Source organism: Chinchilla lanigera, unplaced genomic scaffold, assembly GCF_000276665.1.
Source record: "Chinchilla lanigera isolate Chin_1 unplaced genomic scaffold, ChiLan1.0 scaffold00095, whole genome shotgun sequence".
NCBI classification, from domain to species: Eukaryota; Metazoa; Chordata; class Mammalia; order Rodentia; family Chinchillidae; genus Chinchilla; species Chinchilla lanigera.
In genome coordinates this window covers 5,698,122-5,720,089 of record NW_004955496.1, presented here as the reverse complement: position 1 = coordinate 5,720,089, position 21,968 = coordinate 5,698,122, and the positions used below count along the sequence as shown (strand labels likewise).

The 21,968-nt window shown below is 38.8% G+C and overlaps 1 protein-coding gene across 3 annotated transcripts in view; it reads right to left on the bottom strand.

Annotated features, from left to right (window-relative positions):
• The window catches only part of Ube2d3 (ubiquitin-conjugating enzyme E2D 3), a 32,533-nt gene that overhangs the window by 6,914 nt on the left and 3,651 nt on the right, over positions 1 to 21,968 (bottom strand). For 2 of the 3 annotated variants that reach the window (XM_005406246.2, XM_005406247.2), the window contains exons 2-4: positions 21,772 to 21,885; positions 4,038 to 4,101; positions 3,909 to 3,940 (exon numbers count right to left, since the gene is read on the bottom strand). In XM_005406246.2, the coding sequence (XP_005406303.1) occupies positions 3,909 to 3,940; positions 4,038 to 4,101; positions 21,772 to 21,795 (120 nt within the window). In that variant the 5' untranslated portion in view covers positions 21,796 to 21,885. Of the gene's footprint in view, positions 1 to 3,908; positions 3,941 to 4,037; positions 4,102 to 21,771; positions 21,886 to 21,968 lie in introns of those variants that run through there. The other variant, XR_264178.2, reaches the window with a different exon arrangement.

Here is a 21,968-nt window from a genome sequence, read left to right as displayed (position 1 = left end):
CAATTTACCACACGTTTGGGGAAAAAAAATCCACAAACCAAAAGTACACTTAGCGATAAAGTTTACCACGTAGTATTTCTCAGTCACACTATTATTGTCAAAAAAGTACTACCAGTTTAGAATATTTCCTTCAAAAGCCAGATATGAGCCGGGCGGCCTGTAATCCCAGCACTCCAGAGGCTGAGGCAGGAGGATGGCTGTGAGTTCGAGGGCAGCCTGGGCTACAAAGTGAGTTCAAGACTAGCCTGAACTAGTGAGACCTTGTCTCAAAAAAGACAAAATGCCAGATGTGCACAAATGCCTTTACAACTCAATGGGCCATTTATCCACTATTGTGTAGTGTACATCAAAACAATAGCTATTTCATGTGACAAAGTGTTTTCAGAAACATCACAACAGAAGTAGGTCTTCTAAAAAAGTTTATTCAATTGGCTCCCCCAAATTCCCATCTAAAACTATGAAATTTTTTCCCACAAAAGCCTAACTGTGGGGCCGGGGATATAGCTCAGTGGCACAAGCACCTGCCTGGCAAGTGCAAGGTCCTGAGTTCGATTAAAAACAAAGCCTAACTGAACTCTCCACAGCAAGCCAAGAGATTTGGAAAAGAAAATGTAGCTTCTCCAGACAGGCACAGTGGTGCACATTCCCTTAACTCCAACACCCTGGGAGGCTGAGGCAGATAAAGTTCTAGTGTAAGCCTAACCTAGGGAACTTAGCAAGACCCTGTCACAAGGCTGGGGTGGGGGGTGAGAGGACAATATATAGCTTGTAGATACAGCTCAGTGCTAAGGCCCTGAGTTCAACTCCCAGTACTGTAAAATAAGAAAAGAAATGGAAAGCCAGGGGTATAGCTCAGAGGCATGGTACTTACCTTGCAAGTGCAAGGTCTTGAGTTCAATTCCCAGTTTCAAAAAAAACGGAAAAATAAATTGTCATACTACACAGCAGTACTTTTTCTCCATTACTGGTTTGCTCAAGCAACTCCCTCAAAAAATATTTTACAAATCTTAGTACCAAGTTAACACATGAGAGAGTACTTGCTGTGAGTTTTTTATTTTAATTAAACAAATGCAGGAGATAGATGTCATTCTTTCTATTTTATGGGTGAATGAAATGGGACTTAAAGCTTACAAAAGGGGACAAATAGTGACAGAATCAACATCCAAACGTAAGTTTTCTGAAGGCCACTTAGAGACAATACAATGATAAAGTGCTAATATAGTAACCTAGTTTAGCATTTAAGTTAAAAACACAAAAATTGCCTAATTGCCTCTAACATTTCAAAAGCCAACTTTAAGATTTTTAACAGAGCTCATTAATTTTCATCCCTCTGTAAAATAAGCCCAGATAATGGTTTTTGTCAAGATCGGCTTTAAATTCTAGTACAAGGACCTAAAAAGTGAATGTGCCAGGTGTGGTGGTGCATGTCTGTAATCCCAACACTCAAGAGGCTGTGGCAGGAGGATCACTGCAAGTTTGAGACCAGCCTGGGCTACAAAGTAAGCTCAAGGGCCAGTTTGAACTGTGTAGCGAGACCCTGTCTCAGAAAGACAAAAAAAAAAGAATGCAGTGAAGTGTTACAGATGTTATAAAAAAGTGTAAAGAAATAGGATTCAAAGAAAATCTACTTATTGGATGAAGATCCAGGTTCAAAGAAACAACAGTTAAAAAGAAGAACTACTTAAATTGAGTTGTACCAACATTTTTTAAAAAAACAATCTTACAAAGCAAGACATGAGAACTGTAGAGGGGAGAAAACAAACCAAGGCACCCAGATTGTGACTTGCTTTTATTAGATGAACATGTCTTTGTTAAATATTATAGCTATACATCGGCATATACTGGTAATAGAGGTTTCATATAGAATGTATTGTAATGTAAATGAATATAGAAGTTATGAATTACATATAGGACAAAAACAAAGGTATTCAGAAACATTTTCATTTAAAATATTCAATTCTAGAAGTTCTGTGTAGGCTTTCATTTGTTTTACACAATCAAGGGCCATGTCTGACTGCTTCTGAATAAAGACAATCCATTAGCCCATCAATGAAATTTAGGCAGAGCTAATCTCACTTGCTTTAACAACAAAACAAAAACTCCTTTCTTTAAGGGTTGTCATAATGGTGCACTACAATACTGCAGCAAAAAGGAAAAATTAGTAATCTATACTATCCAAGTAAAAGTCTTGATTACCACCCCTTGAGTGCTTTCTTAACACTGACAAATTACTTTTATAATGAGACTGTCCTAAAGTACCCTCTGAATCCAAGTTATATATGGTATGAACATCGTAAAGTACTTTAGTGAATTCTCTACTCAGAAAACTGGTAATCCATAATGGAGAGTTGTGGAACTGCTTACAAAATTGAGGCACAAAAATAAAGTGAACCAGGTAAGGACTAAGCCGAAACATAGATCCCACCTCAAAAGGGAAGAAGGCAGCTGTTCATCTACCCCAACTCACTGTGGCTTATGGAATGAGAGCCTAAATTCAGGGTTGGTTTTTGTTGTTGTTGTTTTAAAAGGTGGGGGGTTTATTCAAAGTGCTGAATTTTAAAATATCCTGTGGGTCTAGCTGGGCAAGTCAATACTTACCTGTGTATTAAAAATAAATACTGATTTAGATAAGCATATTTAAAACAAAATCTAAAACAGCAAACGTAGTCCTTGAAGTGACAAAATATACAGGCCTGGCTCTGTAGTTTCTTAAAGATTATCCAGTATTGTAAGTACTTAATAAGCTCCCTGCCATAATGTCTTAATTCATGAGAAACAACTTCTACTCAGCTCATCATTAACATTGTTACTATTTGTCATCTTATACTTTAACATTTGTTTTAATGCTCTTATCTCCCCACATTTTAATTTCCTGAAGGATTGGGAGGGATCTTCTCTATTATGTTCATTTGTGTCCTTACTGCTGTGCATATGGCAGGATTGAGACAGGGAAATGAGGCCAGGTGTGGTGGTGCAAAAAAAAAAGAAGGAAAAGAAGAGAAATGACTAACATATTGAAGTCAGAACTGCTCAACAGATACCTATTGCACATTTTCCTTTAGAATTATAAATGGTAACAATCATTTCCCCACCTAGCACACACTGTTGCTGTAAATAAAAAGGAGGAAATTAATCATTTTTGGTAATATACACATGTATTATAAATAGAAGCACTAGGCCAGGCGTGCTGGTGCATGCCTGTAACCTCAGCACTCAGGAGTCTGTGGCAGGAGGACTGAGAGTTTGAGACCAGCCTGGTCTACAATGTGAGATCAAGGCCAGCATGAACTGCATAGTGAAGAGACCCTGGCTCCAAAACAAAAAAAAAGGCCATAAAATAAAATAAATTAAGTTTTAAACAGTTATATGTGCAAGACAGTCACCCCATGATATTTTTTGGTGCACTCTAATTCTCTGAAATTCTTAGATGATATCCTTAATTCCAAATATTCAATTATCCAGCTTATAGTTTCCTACCTACCCACAATGGAAAGGAATTTTCCTACATCCAAAATATCACCTTCTGCTTATATTTAAATTTTGCATAAATCAAAGTTATATACAAAATGGAGTAACAAATTAACCAAAATAGAGTATTACCTTTACAACTCATGGTAGAAATAGAGCCAGTAAATTGTAAGAAAGAAGCAGCTCAATGACACAGCTTCCTACTGCTACAAAGGAAAACTGGACTGATACAAATAGGGACCTGGTAGCTCTGGCACTGTGCTCTACACCCAAACAAGGGGAGACAATGTATTCTGTTTTTTCTTTCAAATGCAGTACAACTATGATACATCAAAACAAGGTAGCTAAATAATAAAACTTACAGACTAAGTTAAAAATTACAATCAGATCAATACTAGGTTTTCAATTACAGGCAAAATGTTTAAATTCTTAATACTTACAGGTCCCATAATTGTGGCTTGCCAATGGAACACTGTAAAAAGAAAAACAAAATATAACCTGCTTAGTATCTCAGAACACATAAATCTTCTTTCAAATTAGCTACAGAAATCAATTTAGAAGTTACTTACTATCATCCCCAACTGGGCCTGCAGAACATTGTGCTGGAGGGTCACGGGCCAAATCACTAAGTTCCTACACCAAAAGAGAAAATGATGGGTCATGTAATACAGTGTAATGTAATGTAACACAAGCAAATAAATACAGTCAAGTAAGGGAAGCATGGTGCTGCATGCCTGAAATCCCAACACTCAAGAGATTGAGGTGAGGGAACCCCAAGTTCAAGCAAGGCCTGCCTGGATATACAAAACTCTGTTTCAAAAAGTCAAAACAAAAACAAGTAAATCTCCTGAGTAAAGAGCAAGGGGCAGTAGAAGTGAAAAAGTTTTAAAGCATGTTAAGTCCATGGACACTTCTGCTAAAATGAAACTTACTCATCTGTATGACCAACATGCACACATGTATATGAACACATGAAGGAAAGAAATTCCAATATCCTGGTACTGTGGGTCAGAACCTTGACAAGGTCCCAGGCCCCCAGAAGGCCTTACTGACAACCACACACCCTTCACCTTTGGAGGCAATCTGGACTGTGCATACCAATTCAAGTCAGCTGGGGCAATCCATGAGTGAATATGAACCAGCAAGCAGTCATTACTTTGCAATGAGAAATATCCAGCACACACATTCTCCGGGAAAGCAATTGTGAGCAAAAGAGTCTGACACATGCACAGAACTAAGCAAAGACCATGGGATGTATGAGCCTGAATCCTGTCTAGCACATTCCATACAATGCTTTACTTGCCTCTCATTCCTACAGCAAATACTGACTAAATGCTGGCCACATACATGCCAAGCATTGTCATCAGTGGATAGAGCATCAGCACCATAAAAAATCTAAGCCATCAAGATGTGAAACAATAAACCAAACACGTATGCGTATCTGTGACTATATCTTTTAAAAAATTAAGTCAACTACGTCCACTTTTACCCTATCCTTTAATGGACATACAATCATGACTCAAACAATATACTCCATTAAGAAAGACAAAACCTAAGTAATCCTACATTCAGTCACTGGAACAAAGTAAGCAGCATTGTCCCACGGACATATGCCCAACAATCCATGGTCAAGGCTCAAAGACACTAACAGGAAATTCTGATGGACAGAGCTGATGCTCTCAGAATGCAGTGTGTCACCCACCTGCTGACTGTCCAGACTACCCAGAGACCCTCTTCTGTCTTTTAACCTTTTGTTCTTCCTGAATCACACTTCTACCAAACCATTCACTGATCCCATTTTCCACATAAAAACCTCATAGGACTAAGTACCCTTTTGTATTCAATCTATTTCAACATTTTTAATTCAACACCAATTTTTAATTGGTGTTAAAAATTCTAACTCTGGGGACTGGGGATGTAGCTCAGTGGCACAAGTGCCTGCCTGGCGAGAGCAAAGTCCTGAGTTCGATTCCCAGTACAAAAAAAAAATTTGCTTTTGGCAAAACATGAAATTTCTGCAATTCCATATGAACCAATTATCCTCAAATATCTGTATGTACGAAAAGATGGCACTTAGTATGAAAGTCTTATTAGGCTTTCTTTTTATTTTAAAATGGTACAGCTACACCTTAAAAAGGACATAACCAAAATCAAAAATACCAAAAATATTTTAAAAACACAGGTCTGTAATCCTAGCTACTTTGGACTCTGACCTGGGAGAATCACATACACTAGACCACCCTAGGCAGGAGATTTTGTCTCCAAATAAAATTTAAAAATGGGAGTGTAACACATGGGTTCCATACCCAGTACCAAAAACACAAAGACCAAAATGACAAGCCAAACTAAGGTTAATGCACTGCTGCACTGAACATTTCCAACTAATTTAAATTCCCCTTTAAAAAAATACATTCAAACCCAGGAATCATTTTAAAATTCCTTTTCTTATCTAAATATGGAAATAATTATCAAAGATACATGGGAACAATAAAACAGTTTAAAAAGTCTGAATGTTGTCATATACAAAAGACCAAATACTAGAAAGCAGAAGAATGAAAGGGAGAGGGGTGCTGTGGATCAAACCCAAAGGCCTCCTACATGCTAGGCAACCATTCTGCCCCAAGAAATGTCTTTTTGAAAGAGGTCTTGCTATTCTACCCAGGTCTGCAGTTTGTGATCATTCTGCCTCAGCTTCTAGAGCAGTTTGAATTACTAGGGCTCAATGGCTAATCTGAAAGGGTGCAATAAGAGTGATGGAGTCAATACCAACAACTTGCCACACTTATCATGCATTTATAACCCTGAAACATTAACTGCTTTCTTTTAACCTCCAATAATCGATTAACTGTTAAGGAAAGGAATATAACCGCACGGAAATAATTTTTTTTTTCTTACTATGTGGTTCAGGCTGGCCTTAAATTCACAGCAATCCTACTTCAGCCTCCGGAGTGCTGGGATTACACACACGTACCACTACACCCAGCTAGATTTTCCTTTACCAGTATGATCTTTACTGCTCATTGCAAAGTTAAAAAATACGAAGTGCACAATATTCAGTATAAAGTCCCCTCCCTTGGAGGGTGCAGAGAATAGATGAGCTCAATTTAAACTCTAGAATAACCACCTCATTGAAGATGTACAATCTTGCCATCACAGAAGAAACAAGCAAGCTTATATGTAACTACCACAGAAGAGTAACAACTATCCAGAAAACCTATACACATTCTTTTACTAACTCTAGAAATCCAGGCATCTTTCAGTTTTAGTTGTCTGCAGACAACATTTACATCCATCCATTTGCTTATCCAAATCTCATGTATTTGATACAAAAAAAACCCAGGAGTCCTAGCCCTCAGTGTAGAGCTTTGTGCTAAACTGAAATGCTTTATTATTTCAAAGTCATAGTTTTTATTAAAAATTTTAAAAGCACAGTTTTAAAATTTACTGATGCTCATAACAGGGCCATAATTCATGCCTCACTGCCAGGTGGCCCCAATCTGAATTCGATTGTTCTCATTAAAGTACTGGTGGTAGAGGCATGACTGCATCATCAGGCAGCTTGTACCACTTCTTGGGATCTCAGATTACAACAGGGCAAAGAAAGGCACTGACTTAGATGTCATCAAAGTACAGTTCGTTAAGGAAAATATTAAAATGGTATAAATATTAGCTAACTTGTGGTACAACACTTATAAATATTATACTATACATAGCAGGGAGGTTCTTGTAAGATTTCCATATTAAAACTTAGAAAATTATGGATAAACTATTCATGAATATAAATTTAATTAAGTATATTTGATTATTGTAATATTTTAAATTGGTATGAATAGCATTACTATTTACATTTGGGCAGTAATTATTCAAATTCAAGCAACTAAGTGGATTTGACCCATTTGTAGACTTTAGTGAAAAGACTGATAAAAGTGATTAAATCTGTTTGTAAATGGTACAAGCCACCGAGTGGGAGGACAGTTTCGGATGTAATACCACACCTGTGGTTCAAGCCAGCTGGAAGATGTTAAGTGGTGGACTATGAAAAAAAAATCCAAACTGAGATTTTAGAGTATTTAAATGGTTTCCTAAGTGACCACCGGCGAGTCTGTGTCTTTCTCTAGTACCCTGGCATGCCTTCCAGCTCTTTTTGTTCCAGGTTTTTTAGCAAGATAGGATTAGCTGGCACGTATTCAGACCTACACTTTCTGGGCTTGCAGGCTCTGCCTCGGTCTCATCTGTAACATACATGAGTGAATTCAGTTCTAACATGATCAGAAAAGGAAGATGAGCAAAAGTAAAGACTGACAATGACAATGTAGCCCCAACCTTGGGTGAACTGCTGTTTTGGTTACTTGACGAGTTCCTATCAGGTGTGCTGTGGTAGTGACCTCTGGACAGTCATCAGGGTTATAGGCAAAAGGGGATAAGCAGACTGCCTCAGGAGCCAAGCTCTTGCATAATACAACTATTTTCATTTCTCAGTAACACTGCAGTTCTTTTTGTTTGTTTTTTAAGACAGGGTCTTGCCATGTAGCTCAGGCTGGCCTCAAACTTGCAGGGATTACAGGTGTGTGTGTATGTGTGTGGCTCAACACTATAGTTCTATAGACACTCTCCCTTTCCCTTCTGCAGTACTGGGGATCAAACCCAGGGCCTTCACAGGGAGCTACATCCCCACCCTATTTTATTTTTTGAGACAGGATTTTCCCAATTTGATAAATTGCCCAATTTGCAATCTTCCTCCCTCAGCCTCCCCAAATGCAGGGGTTACAGGCACAAGCGAATCACGCCTGGCTTTTTTATTCCTTTTTAATCCTGAGTTTTTGTGTCATATGAAAAAATAAGAACTGGTATATCAAATACATCAGAACAGAAACTTGCCAGGCATGGTGGCGCACACCTGTAATCCCAGTACTCGGGAGGCTGAGGCAGGAAGATCACTGTGAGTTCGAGGCCAGCCTGGGCTACAAAAGTGAGCTCAAGGCCAGCCTGAACTGCACAGCGAGACTCCGTCTCAAACAGACAAACAAGAACAGAACAGAAACTTTACAAAGTATAATGCCAATTTTAGGCCAGATTCAGCTGCTTCAAGTAGATTTTCATTCACTACACAGAATCAAAATGAAATTTTTCTGGGATCATTCTAAGACAAAACATCTCATTGTGAATCTATTACAAAGTTTAACAATGAAGATAAATGAATACAATGTTCTGGTTAAAACAATGTTTTTTGAAATAAAGAAATTTTATGCCAGGCATGTTAGTGCACACCTGTAACCGTAGGTACTAAAGACAGGTTGGAGCCAGCCATGGCAATTTAGAGGCAAGTCGTCTCAAAATAAAATTTTAAAAAACAGCAGGAGTAGCTTGTGATGCTTGCTTTACTAGTATTACATCAAAAATAATTAGGAGAAACAGTCTTAGCCTGCTTGTGCTACTAGCCAATTTTAAGAAAGGAAATGGCTATCAACTTGTAATTTTTTTATACTAAAAAATATGAAAATGTGATGCTGAATACAAATGTAACCCAGCCAGTACTCTTGTCACTATTGTCAAGATTTTGGAAATAAAGTTTCAGGGTCTGAAGAACATCTATGTAAAGTAACATAAGGCCCCATTCTGGTCCTGACTTGGAAAGGGAGATAAATTCTCTACATTTTGTTTATAATTTGTTTAAAAACATACTAAATCTTTAAAAAAGGCAGTCAACAAAGCGGTACAGGAGAAATTCAACTTTTAAAGCGTTTAGCAAATTGAAGTAATTTACACAGCCTGAAAACTAGAATATGTTGGATGACTCCATCACTACAAAACCCAGGAACTGAATAAAATTATTTAAGGCTCAATAATATGCAAATGTAACTGATTTATTTCAATTTTAATTGGGCAAGTTTATATTCTGCACCGCTATATAAAGAGGATTTACAATATAAAAATATTCAAACCTATTAAGACATTAAAAAGAATACTATCTTGTAAGAGAAAATTTTTAGAGAAAAGCAATTTGAACATGTGAAAACCTCAGCTGAAATGTATCATTCCAAATTTTTAAAAACTGAACACCTTTAATCCCAGCACTGTGGCTGAGGCAAGAGAGCTACCGAGTCCAACATCAGGCTGAGCAACCTAGTGAGACATTGGCTCAAAATTTAAAATATAAAAAAGTCTGGGAAACTGAGACCACAAGAGTCACAACCTAAGATGATGCAAGATAAGATCAGTCCCTTAATGCCTATTTAGGCAAATATATCGTTAAATGTTCAACTTACTCAAGAATGAGGGAAAACTCAAATAGTTTTAAAACTCTTAATCAGGAAGAATTACTGAAATTCATCTAAGAACTTAAAAACTTGTTAAAGGAAAACATCATCTAAGAACTTAAAAACTTGTTAAAGGAAAACAATATAGGGATTTTGCTTCTAAAAAAAATTCTTGGGCTGGGGATACAGCTCTGCAGCATGAGAGCCTGCCCAGCAAAGCACAAGGTCCTAAGTTCAATTCCCAGGAGCAAAAAAAAAAAAAAAAAAAAACCCACAGACAGAAACCAAATCATGTTGGTACTCAAAAAGTTCTAGACTCTGGAGTACTCTGCAGTTTGAATACTCAACCTGCCTCTGAAAACATAGTTCTTGGCAACTTGAACTGATCTGCTATACTGAGCAAATGATTTTCATAGGCTAACCCAATTCTCACAGCAACTATGTGCCAATTCCCTAATCACTTTTTTAAAATTATAAATGCAATCCATTTTAACACCATCTAGCTATACACTTTATTGCAGGTAAAAAATTAAGCAGTCTAAGTAACCAATTTTCTCATGTGCAAACTCACACATGTTCTGGGGAGGAGAGAGGGATGGGGAACACAAAAAAGAAGATATGTTTGTTTTATATATATATACCAACTTTCCACAATAAATGTTAAAATTTTTAAAAATGAAACTGACGAATAATAAAATTTACATAAGCTCTATTTCATTTATCAACAAAAGCAGAAACAACAGAAGTCCATTTGACAGTGAAACATTTATCTCCAACTACCCCATTTTCCCTTTTCATAAAACATCAGGATGAAGATTGGAATCTTCAAATGTGCTATTATATTCCAAATACACTTTTTTGGGGGAGTAGTACCAGGAATGGAACTTACGACCTTGCGTTTGCCAGGCAGGCACTGTGCCACGATATCCCCAACCCTCCAAACACACTTTACATGCAAAGCAAATCCCTGAAAGACAGTTTATAAAGACATGAAGATGCACTCCCTTCCCCGATGTAGTCTTATCTGGAGTTTCACTTTTAAAACTCAGATCCACTATTTCTTCATCTCTAAAATTAAAATGTTTACTTGTATACAAATTCTGAGAAGCTGAATGAGACGTAAAGCACTCTATTATGTTACCTGGCATAGAGTGTACTAGGTACTTAGCTAGCAGACTATCTTGTACAACACCCATGCTGGAGTCAAGGTTTTCTGGGTAAGGGTCTTAAGATCATTTGCTTATGAAACAGGAGCTAAAAAGCCCTGGTTCAATTACATCTTTGGGTTATGTGATAATCTTTATGCTTAGCAGTCCATAATGTCTGGTAAACATCTAAACTGAAGTATTACTAAAACTAGTAATTACAAAAAGCTGTCACTCTCAAACTTCTTGATTTTTACCTCTTCATTCCCTTAATTTCAGAAGCCTGCTATTCTTTTTTTTTTTTTTTTTTTTTTCTCCGGTACCAGGAACCGAACTCACGACCTTGCGCTTGCCAGGCAGGCGCTTAGCCACTGAGGTAAATCCACAGCCCCAACAGACATTCTCTTTAAGTCATATTCTTTTTTTTTTTTTTTTTTTTTTTCAGATGTGGATATCACTTTATTCTCAGGGATGGGTTGAACTCTTCATCTTCCTGCCAAAGCTTTCCAGACAGTTGAGATTAGAAGCATGAGCCACTGGCCCCAGAATCAACCATTCTAGGTGCTTTACTTTTAAAAATCTGTGACTAGGACACCTCCAAAGTAGTAACAAATACCTAGAATCAGGCCAATGAACTTGTACATTAAAATCTCCTTTAAATTCAATATAGAAAAATAAAAATCAAATCCTTTTAAAGAAAAAAGAAAACATACGTATTTCCATCGTTTTCTTTCTTCCCCTTTCACTAGTACCTGAATGATAATGAAATCATGCAGCAGCAGTTAGTTTTCACATCACTGTGCCCAGAACGAGCCACCACGCAAACACCTTAGTGGGGAAATGTGAGGAATAAAGTGAGTCACTGCAGGTGTTAGTTATGCTCTGTAGCAACACAATCTACTCTGTGGGACTCCTCCTGCTCCAACGTGATGGTAGTCCAGGGTGACTGTCAGTTACCACCAACCAACTTAAGTCACACATGAAACCCACACCAATTTCTTCCTTCAGCCTCAGCGATGAGCTTAGACGGCTGGAAAGTAATCAAAGCCTGGACTTGCCAGCCCAAAATTTTCTAAATCAAAGCTGAAAAGTACACCCTTTTTAAAATCAGTAGTTACAAAGGCAGAGGTACTGGTGGGCATGTGTTCAGCAGTACACAGTGAGGCTGGAAGCCAGAGCACCCACACTGGGCGAAAGAGGTACAAACACAAACCTAGCAGAAGGCTCCATAATTCTCATCTCTGAGGGTAGGCAACTGGTTCCTGTAGCTATTCCTTTGCCTTTTAATGACTCTAGTTTCTTTCTACAAAAGTACTACCTCGCAACTTTTACCAAGTACGTAATTTTTATCTGACTAAAACAATGTAATGCTTGACTCCAGCTGGAAAAGTTGGAAGGAATGAAGCAAAATCTCAAATTTAGGAGCAAGAAGTCATGTGCCATGGGGTTGGTGGAACATGCCTGCAATCCCAGCACTCGGGAGGCTGAAGCAGGAGGACTGCCATGAGATCAAGACCAGCCTGGACTCCATAAGTGAGTTCAACGCCAGCCTACATGACATAGCAGGGACTGTCTCACCAAAAAAAAGGAAAAAGTCATGTGCCTCAAATAATCACTAACTTTCAATCTCCAACAGAAACTACAGGTTAATTCTATTTCTAAAATGAAAAATATAATGTTAAGTTATTAGCTAAAATTTCACCATCAAATTATTCATTCATTTATATAACAGCTGCCTCTGGTGCCAAACAAGTTACGCCGGAAAATACCAACATAAATAAAATATGACTATCTCCCCAAACACTTAAAAAAAAGCTAACCGCGAATAGACATCCCCTTACACACAATGAATTGAAAAAAGGTATTTAAACACTTTGCAAATCCTGAAAAGATAACCATTAATTTTGCCTGGGTTTAAAACAGCCACCTGAGTTGAGTCTTGATAGAGGAATTTAGTATGCAATTGCCAAAGAAACAAGAAAAGCATTAAGGACAAAGCAAAAAGTCAGGGGTGTAAAAGAACACAGGTTGTAAAATGTGCTTAAAAACTGTAGTGGTATACCACAGATACAGTAAGGGAGTGGCTAGAAGGCTGATCAGAGTAGAGTTTTTAAAAGGGCCTGGATATATATAGATATAGATATATCTGTATCTACATATATATAAATATAGATATATATAGACATGGAAGACCATCTCTAAAGGCAATGAGAAGCCATTGGTGTTTTTGATGTACTGACGGTACTGTACCAGAACTGATTCATTTAACTTTTTGAGACAAGGTTTCACTATGCAGTAGTTCAGGCTAGTCTCAAACTCATAAGTGATCCTTCTGTCTCAGCCTCCCAAGTGCTGGGATTACAGGTGCGTGCCACCACACCCGGCCATTTAACTTTTGTTATTGTAAAAGCACTTAATATCTCAGATTGCTCCAAAACTTAACACTTTTACTATACCTCCTTCACATTTTAAGTAATGTGACAGAAGGGGCTGGGATGTGACTCAGGAAAATGCCTGCTTAACATGATGCATGATGCATGAGGCCCTGGGTTTGACTCCCTGAGGGGTGAGAATGGGGGGACACACAAGAGAAAAAAGGTCTCAAATAAGTACTCCTCAGGTCGCCTTCCCCTTCCTTGAACTAACAGATTATTCCAATTCTTTTCTTTAGTCATTTCTGGATTATCACGTTATGTGCTGCTTAAGAATGTGCAGTACTTGGGAGGCTGAGTCAGGAAGGTTCCTGTGAATTCCAGGTTAGCCTGGGCTAGTGAGTTTAAGACCAGTCTGAACTACACAGGAAGACCCTGTCTCAAAAACCAAAACAAAACAGAAGGGTACAGCATTACTTCCACAGGTTTTAAAATCTTGTAACAGTACAGTCACTTAAACACCATTCAGAATAGTGGCTCTTAACATTACTTGTAACAAGAACTACTGACCCCTCTATCACCCCAAAACACATACAACTGAAGACACAATTTAGCTAGTGAGGCACACCTAACTTTCTTAACCCTGTACTGCCTGAGACCCCCCCTCAACAGAGGACAGATGAATACAGACTGTATTGGGAAGCAACAGCAGTAATTCTGGTAAGAGTATGAACTGTGTTCATGGGTATGAGATCATCCTCACTAGCACCTTACAGACACAGGCCGTTTTATGTTAGACACCTCAGAGAGAGGTGGAGTAACTAAAAGCTAACAAATGGAACACGTATGGCTCTGGGACAGGTAACAGAACAAAGTCACACAACTTGAAAACATGAATAAGGATGAGTTCACAAAGGCTTGTTTCTCCAGGTGGTGTCCATGTAAGAATACAGTATTTGCTCAATTGGAGGAAAAAACCTTCAACCACACCAACTCAAGAGTATGTTAGTCAATGAATAAACATCCCAGCTTGAACAAGGTATGGAAAAAAATGTTTTTCTCAGGATCGACTTGACTGCTAGCTTGCTTCTCATTGTACCTAGTGTGATATAGGGTTACCCAGTTCTCAAGTCAGATGCTTTTAAATGGATGCCAAGTGAGAAAATGGTCATCTGTTTACTGTAAAAGGAAACTATCTACTAGAGTTGAGGATCAATTTCCAGTGACTTTGCCTAGGATTCTTTTAATCTTACAAATGACTCTAAAGCCTACGAAGGTTTCAGACTCAGGGACAAAAACAATTTATAAAATTTGAAGAACTGAAATTGCCAGCTCATTGCTTTCAGGAAACAGAAACGGTAGATGAGAAAAAACAGGTTCACATATGGCAGCTGTTAAAATTTTCATCCTCTGCAGACCACTCCTTCCTCAAGTTAGCCCTGAGACAGGATAATACTGTAGCAGGTGGGAAGACTGGCACACTCACACTTTGAAGAACACTAAGACCAAAACATCCAATCAGGGAACTATGCTAAGAAATAATATGGCCTATAAAGACATTTCTTCCCCGTAGAATTTTCTTTTGGACAGATACTCTTTTTAAGATCACCTTCCTTGCCGGGGACACTTGTAGGATAGCCATGAGTTTCAAGACCCTGTCTGAAAAAACACCAAAAAAACCCCACCCCAAAACAAACAAAAAACTTTCTCTCAACTGCTTCTCCTGAAACCTTCTGCACACCTAGAAGTGAGAATTCAGCCCTTCTTCCACAGGGAAAATGCTCTCTTTCAAAAGCTGGAAGTGGAGGGATAAAAAGAAGCCAAGGAGACCACACTATGCCGATCTCTAACCTGGGTAACTGAAATCTTCAAGCTCTCATGTCTATCTCACTCTCCTGGGTTAAAATACTACAAAAGAATTTGGGACAGAACGGATTTCACAATCTAAATAGACTACCTATGTCCTGAACACCCAGTGGGAAGCATGGCAAAACCAGACTGGACTCAGGACATTTGTTCGCCAAGCAAATCCTTCTAACTGGCAACTAAGACATGTAGCTTACACTGGTATTCTCATCTAGATGTATGAACACTAGTGGGTTTGACTACCTCATTTTTTATTCTGAAAACACTTCTTTTGTAACATTTCTAAGGCTTCTACAGTTGAGGAAAATCTTTTCTTTATGTGATAGTCGTGTTTGACAGCTGACTGCTAGAAATGAAATATAAAAGGCTGACAGACACAAACATGAAGTCTGTATCAGTTTTTTGCTCCTGTATCTCTATCTCCCTCGCTCAATGATACGTGGTAATACCAATGAAGTGACCAACTACAGACTACAAGAACAGCAGGCTAATGTATTGAAAATGTCAAGTGAAGGGATGACGCTGGAAATATGTAATTAGCCCTTCCCCTCAAAGAATTTAGTAATTAGAAGTATGACAATTACTTGTGAACTATGAACCTGTAAAGCAGTCATGTTAACAACCCTATAGTAAGATTTAATACCTCTACTAAGAATTCAGCATTCTATAAACTTCCCACAACAAACACTACTTGTAAACCAGAGCAACGAAAAAGGCAGTAGTTATGAAAATGTTTCCAGGGCCAAGGATTTAACTCAGCGGCACAGTGCCTGCTTGGCAAGCATGAGGTCATGAGTTCAATTCCAGGTACAAAAAAAAAAACAGAAAAGTTTCCATTACCCACCCTACTAAAAGTGTAACTCCATACACACACTAGTTTATCCATAACATACTGCAGTTTTACTGAGTTCTAACACTTCCCCAAAGGCTTGTCAAAACTGAACTTAGGTACCGTGTAAGGTGAAGTCCATGGGCTCCCCACTCTAGTCATTATCACCACGTTTCCACAAGGATCTCATACCGCTGTCATCTTGCATTTCATCACAAAACAGAATGAAGCAGTACACACTTCCTACCAGCATCTCTGCCACTGCTGAAAGCTCCTTTCTTGTATTTTACTTATAAAGCCATTTCTTTCAGAGCTAAATTTGACTTGACTTAAAAATCTAAACTGTAGAGTAGGAGGAAAGATAGCCCTTGCATCAAAGCTACACCAAGCCACAAGGGCACACCACGGGACAAGGGAATGAGCGCCTTATAAATAACTCCAAAGTTGGCCAGGTTAGCCTTCACCTCAGTCCTCTTCATCTGAAGTCCAAATGCTGGGTTACAGCTTAAGGACTGGTGTAGCTTCTGAACACTGTCTTTATTACATCACCAAAAAGGCACTAACTTCCTGTTTACCTGTAATTATAGGTGAGACAAGTAAGCTTGTTCATTAGACAAGGTATTAGCAATGCCTTGAATGAATAACAATAATTTTCTTCATCACTCTTGAAGGTAAGTCACTTAAAATTATTCAAATCAGGCAGTGCTGTGTATTTGTAGTCCCAGTGAAAACTGTTTGAGGCCAGGCATTCAAGGTCAGCCTGGGTCATAAAACATGCCCCTAGGTGCACCTCCTCTCAATTCAATGCTGTTCTTTCATAGGCTTTATTTGAAATGGGCTAAGACATAAAGCCTAAATTTAGGCTCTAAGCTATGATCCATGTAAACAAATAGGGCATTTCGTAGACATGAAAAGTAAAACTTAAATCCAGTCCACTAGTAGAAAATATCCAATTATACTGGGTGTGGTGGTACATGCCTGTAATCTCAGCTACTTGGGAGGCTAAGTCAGGAGAATTGAAAATTCCAGGCCAAGCTGAACAACTCAGTTGCTCTCAAAATAAGATGGGCTGGAGATGTAGCCCAGTGGTGAAGCATTTATTTGCCTGGGACACGGCAGGCCCTAAGTTCAATCCCCATTAACACAGAAGAAGGAAGGAAGAAAACTTAATTATACATTAGCCATGAAATTACAGGAAAGGATAATGTGCATGAAGTACTCCAGGAACAAATAATCAAGAAATAGTGGATAACACCTGAGCGATCTCAGGTTAAGTAGGACAAATTCAGCTGTAAATATTTAGTTGAAGCTCTCTAAATAACACAAACCAAGATTAAAATGAAAGTACAGCAGCACAGTAAAATCAGAAAAGACAAACACATGGTATAAAAATTCTAGCCAGGCATGGTGCTGCTCACCTGTAATCCAACCTACTGCAGAGAAGGGAAGAACCAAAAGGCTGGGCTGGTCAATTTAGGGAGAACCATCTTAAAATTCCATTTTAATAAAAGAGCTAAGGATGTATCTCAGCTCCCTGGGTTCAATCTCCAACACAACAGTACATTACTGAACTTTCCTCTTACTCTCTCTAGGTAAGAAGGCCAAACATATAGTCCTGAGGAGAAATCTTATTTGGCAAGGTAAATTCATTAATAAAATATTAAATGCTTCTATTAATTATAATTATGAAAACGGTTTTGGTAATTTCAAACAATGCTATTGAAAAGGGAATCAAATAGTTATAAAACAAGCAACACAGTAACAAAACTGTAGCCCAAAGAAGTCCTTTAAACTTATCTTTAATAGCAGGAAAATCTGAGTATCAACATTTCCTTTAATTTCTTCTAAATGTAAGTCTTTAAGAACCTAATGTAAGTGGGACCTGGTGATGCACACCTATAATCCCAGCACTCAGAAGGCTGAGCCAGGAAGATCACTGTTGAGTTCAAACCCAGCTTGAACTACACAGTGAGATGAACTCTCAAAAAAACAAAAAAAACCAAACCCTAACATAAATCTTGAAAGGAAAATTGTACAAATGAGATGCATGTTTCTATGCTTTGTTTTCCCCCACTCAAAACAGAAGTTCTCATGGGCCTTAAGAGTCTTCCTCATTTTGTATCTTTGGAACTACTGTGCCTTGGTTATCGCAATTAAGTATTGGTTAAATGACTACCCCTTCTTTATCTGGGGTTAATTCTTTACCTAAAAGAGGCTTCATAAATTCTCACAGAACTTTTCAAAATTATGTCTATTTTCACAGAAAACGGTTTAGTAAATCTCAGACCCTCTGTAGTTGTTCTTTAAACTCCATTCTGAAAAAGACAACTTGTGTCAAAAACCAAGTACACAATTAACCAGTTCTTGTATACACTAATAAACCAAGTTGCTATTCAAAAACAAGTGAAAAAGGAATCTGACTTGAGAACTTAATCTGTTAAGAACTTAATTTCTTAAAAGGATCATTGAACAAATTTTTAAGAGAAACCCTAAGAGACATATACCCTGTACAAGAAGCACCTGAACCTAGGAATTAAAGTTGGATAAAACAATGTGTAGGAAGTGTATTCAACTTTGTATCTGTCAGCAACAAAAACTGAAATTAACACAGCAGAGGACAGTGAGGATGATGAAAGGATGTTAGTCAGTCATCCCTTTTCACATTAAATTTTAAGGTAATTATAGATCTGCATTCCCCAGTCAGTCACACAACTACTCTATTCTAAGTTGGTTAGCTGTGTTAAAGTACTGACCACTACCATTAAAAGAAAGGCACCCAAGACTTAAGGCTAGCTAGCCTAGTTAGGTTGGGAATAAGAAGCATATTTCATTCACTCTAAGATAACTGCTACTAAATTCACTCCTTCCAAAACATGTATATTAATTCACAAATTAGCCAGACCTTAAAAATAAAACTACATCCCCAGTTACTTGAATATGAGCTAGGAAAAGTTTATTTCAGGTATTAAATACTAAAATCCAATTTACTATACAAATTGAACTGGCCCAGAGCTTGACCTTTTTGAGGTGTACTACATGATTTGAATCTCAGCCACTTCTTAGCTATGTGACAAGTCAACATAACCTTTCTGTATTACCTCAGCCATAAAATGGAATATCTCACCTCTCACATGGTTGTTTTGAAGACTAAATACTGCTCATAGAGCTTAGAGTATCTGGTGTATACTTGAGGATTTACATCTTACCTATTGTAATACACGCAAAAAGTTCTGTAGTTAAGAGAACACACTCTAGAGATCCAGATGGCCGGGGTTCTGATCCCATCTGTCACATGAACCTAGATTTTCTTCCCCTTAACCTCTCTGCTCTAGTTTCAGATTTGAAAGTCCAGACAACTGTACTGCTTCCTATATTTGTTACAAAATCCAATTAGTTATTGTTTCAAACAGTTGTAACAGACTGAACCCAGGGCTGGCCAGAGTTACTCATTCAGGGTGAGTTCAGGTCAAATATTAAGGGTTTAAAAAAAAAAAGTGCAATATTCAAACATTCCCCAAACCTATATACTGTAATCATTTTGTATAACAGAAGCGGTAAAAAATTATTTATGGACCCCACCATCAAATCAATTTGAAGTTTTACTTTTTTGATTTCTTTTGTCCAACAGCGCTACCTGGGATCATAGTACAGCTAGTCCATAGAAGAACTACAGTTACAAACAATTAAGGTTACTTGATCTAAGAAACAGTCAAAACATGTAAGTTGATGAAAAATTCATAAATGGCTTTGCTGACTGAATTACTGAACATAAACAGTATTTCAGTAATAAATGCTTCAATAAATTAGGACTACAGATGTCTTTCACATAAACATAAACGCAAAATGAACAGGTAACATACAGTCACAATGATATTAATGGCTATTCTAGTCCTTTTTAGAAAGAAGTTACCTTAAAACAAAACATTACCCTTCCAAACTGTTCACAATAAATGACTGGACTTTCCTCCCCTACCTGTCTATGAACTGGAGATAGAATTCTCGCCTTGCACAAGCTAAGCAAACGGTCTACCACTGGGCTACAACCTTTTCTAACTTTTGAGGCAAGGTCACAGACCTTTTTCTAACTTTTGAGGCAAGGTCTCCCAATGTTGCTCAGGCTGACTAGGAAATACATTATACTGTATTTTTTTTTTAAAAAACTTGCTGATGTGATTCTGACATTAACGAGTGGGGGAAAAAATTTATACATGCTTGAACTTTTTTATGGGTTGAATCAACCATGTACCACATAAATACTGGTTTTTCCATTTTGTGAAGTCTTCAAATCTCAGTATTATGTAATTCTTTAAAATATTTAGAATCACCACCTGGTATCAAGACCACTAGACTACCAACTTGGTATCAAGACCAATAAACTACCAAAGTTCTTTTAAAAAGTTTCTAAGAACTACACACTGTGATCTTAAACAGCAATACAAGTGTCAGGAGCCAGGACCCTTTTCAAGTCCACACATTACCACATGTAGTCCATACCATTACTAGGAACCTAACATCTGTTTCCACTGCTGCCCTCCCAGTGTCTACAACAGTGCCTAGTGTCTACCTATCAGCTCACAGCTATTTATTGATCATGTGTAACAAACACCCATCTCAGAGAAACCCACACATAAGCTTGCTCACAAATAGAACTCTAAAACATTTCTGCTCAATGTTCACTCTTAACCACTGCCATATTGCCTTTCTAGAGCTTTTAAATTAAAATGGTGTCACAGCAGCTGGGTATCACCTGTAAAAGAAAAAAAATCAATGAGACCTTCCTTCACATGCATAAAAAGCAATGGATCTGAGACTATTTTGCGTTATTATCGTTTGAACTAATTTCCCAGAGATACAAGGTTCTGATACGTATTGAATATGATGTCTCTGTATTAAGCATGCTGTAAATACAACTATGCTCAAGGTGACACCTTTAAAGTGGTTACAGAAAGGTTATCACTTAGAAATCTTAAAGCCCTAAGCCCCAATGACTTTTTCTTACTCTCCTTTGCATCTGAAAAACACAGATTCAAGTTAGCATTTTCATAAACTCACTATGACAGTACAGTGGTAATCTAAAACAATTCACGATTTCGGCAACGATGAGTTAAAATATAAACCTTATCTTTTATAACACATCAGTTTTGCCACTTACGTTCCAAAGCTAGACTTATTAAATAATTGTAAGTTAAGCAGATCAGATCTATTTCAGTGAAGTCAAATCCTCCCAAATGTCTTAGAAAGTATCCTCAAAGTTTCTAACCTACGTCTCTCAGTTTCCCGTAAGGCTGAATTTGTTCCCTCATATTTTTTTCAAGTTAACTGTAAATACTCCACCCTCGATTGTGCAAGAACCAAATACACCACACATACACAAGACACAGAAAAACGTAAGACTCCAAGAGTTCGAATTCGGTGAAATCTTGGGCAGTGGGTCCCCAAGCAGTGCTTGAGACCCGATATAAAAGTTACCCCTTGACAAAGAATAGACCCCACACTATTAGGAACGGAGACGCCGGAAAGGGCCTGAGCCGGCGACAGCCGGCGCCATCTTAAGATGCGGGACAGAAGTTGGAGCAGAACCGAGACTGAACCGGGCGGGGACCCTCGCTCCCGGCCGCGGCGCGCTGGCCCCAGGGCCCAGGTGCGCGGCGGGACCCCGCTCCGGGCGGCGTGGCCCGGATCCCGCAGGGCCCCGACGCTCCCATGCCCCCGGGCCGGCCCGCCGCGTACCCTCCAAGTCCGGTTCCGGGGACCCCACCCGGCCCCCGCCAGGACAGCCCCGGCCCCCGCCAGGACAGCCCCGGCCGCTTCCCCCGCACCCCGCCCGGCCGTACCTTATTAATCCGCTTCAGCGCCATGGTCCGTGCTGTCCCGGCCCTCGGTGTCCGCGTGTGCTCGGTCCCGCCGCGTCTGGATGGTCCTCGGCTCCCAGCGGCTCAGACACGGCCCTTCGCGAGAACGGACGGGGCAGTCAGCGCTCGCCCGGGGACCGCGCCGGCCGGGGTTGAGGGGTGCGGGGCCGGGAGTGGGG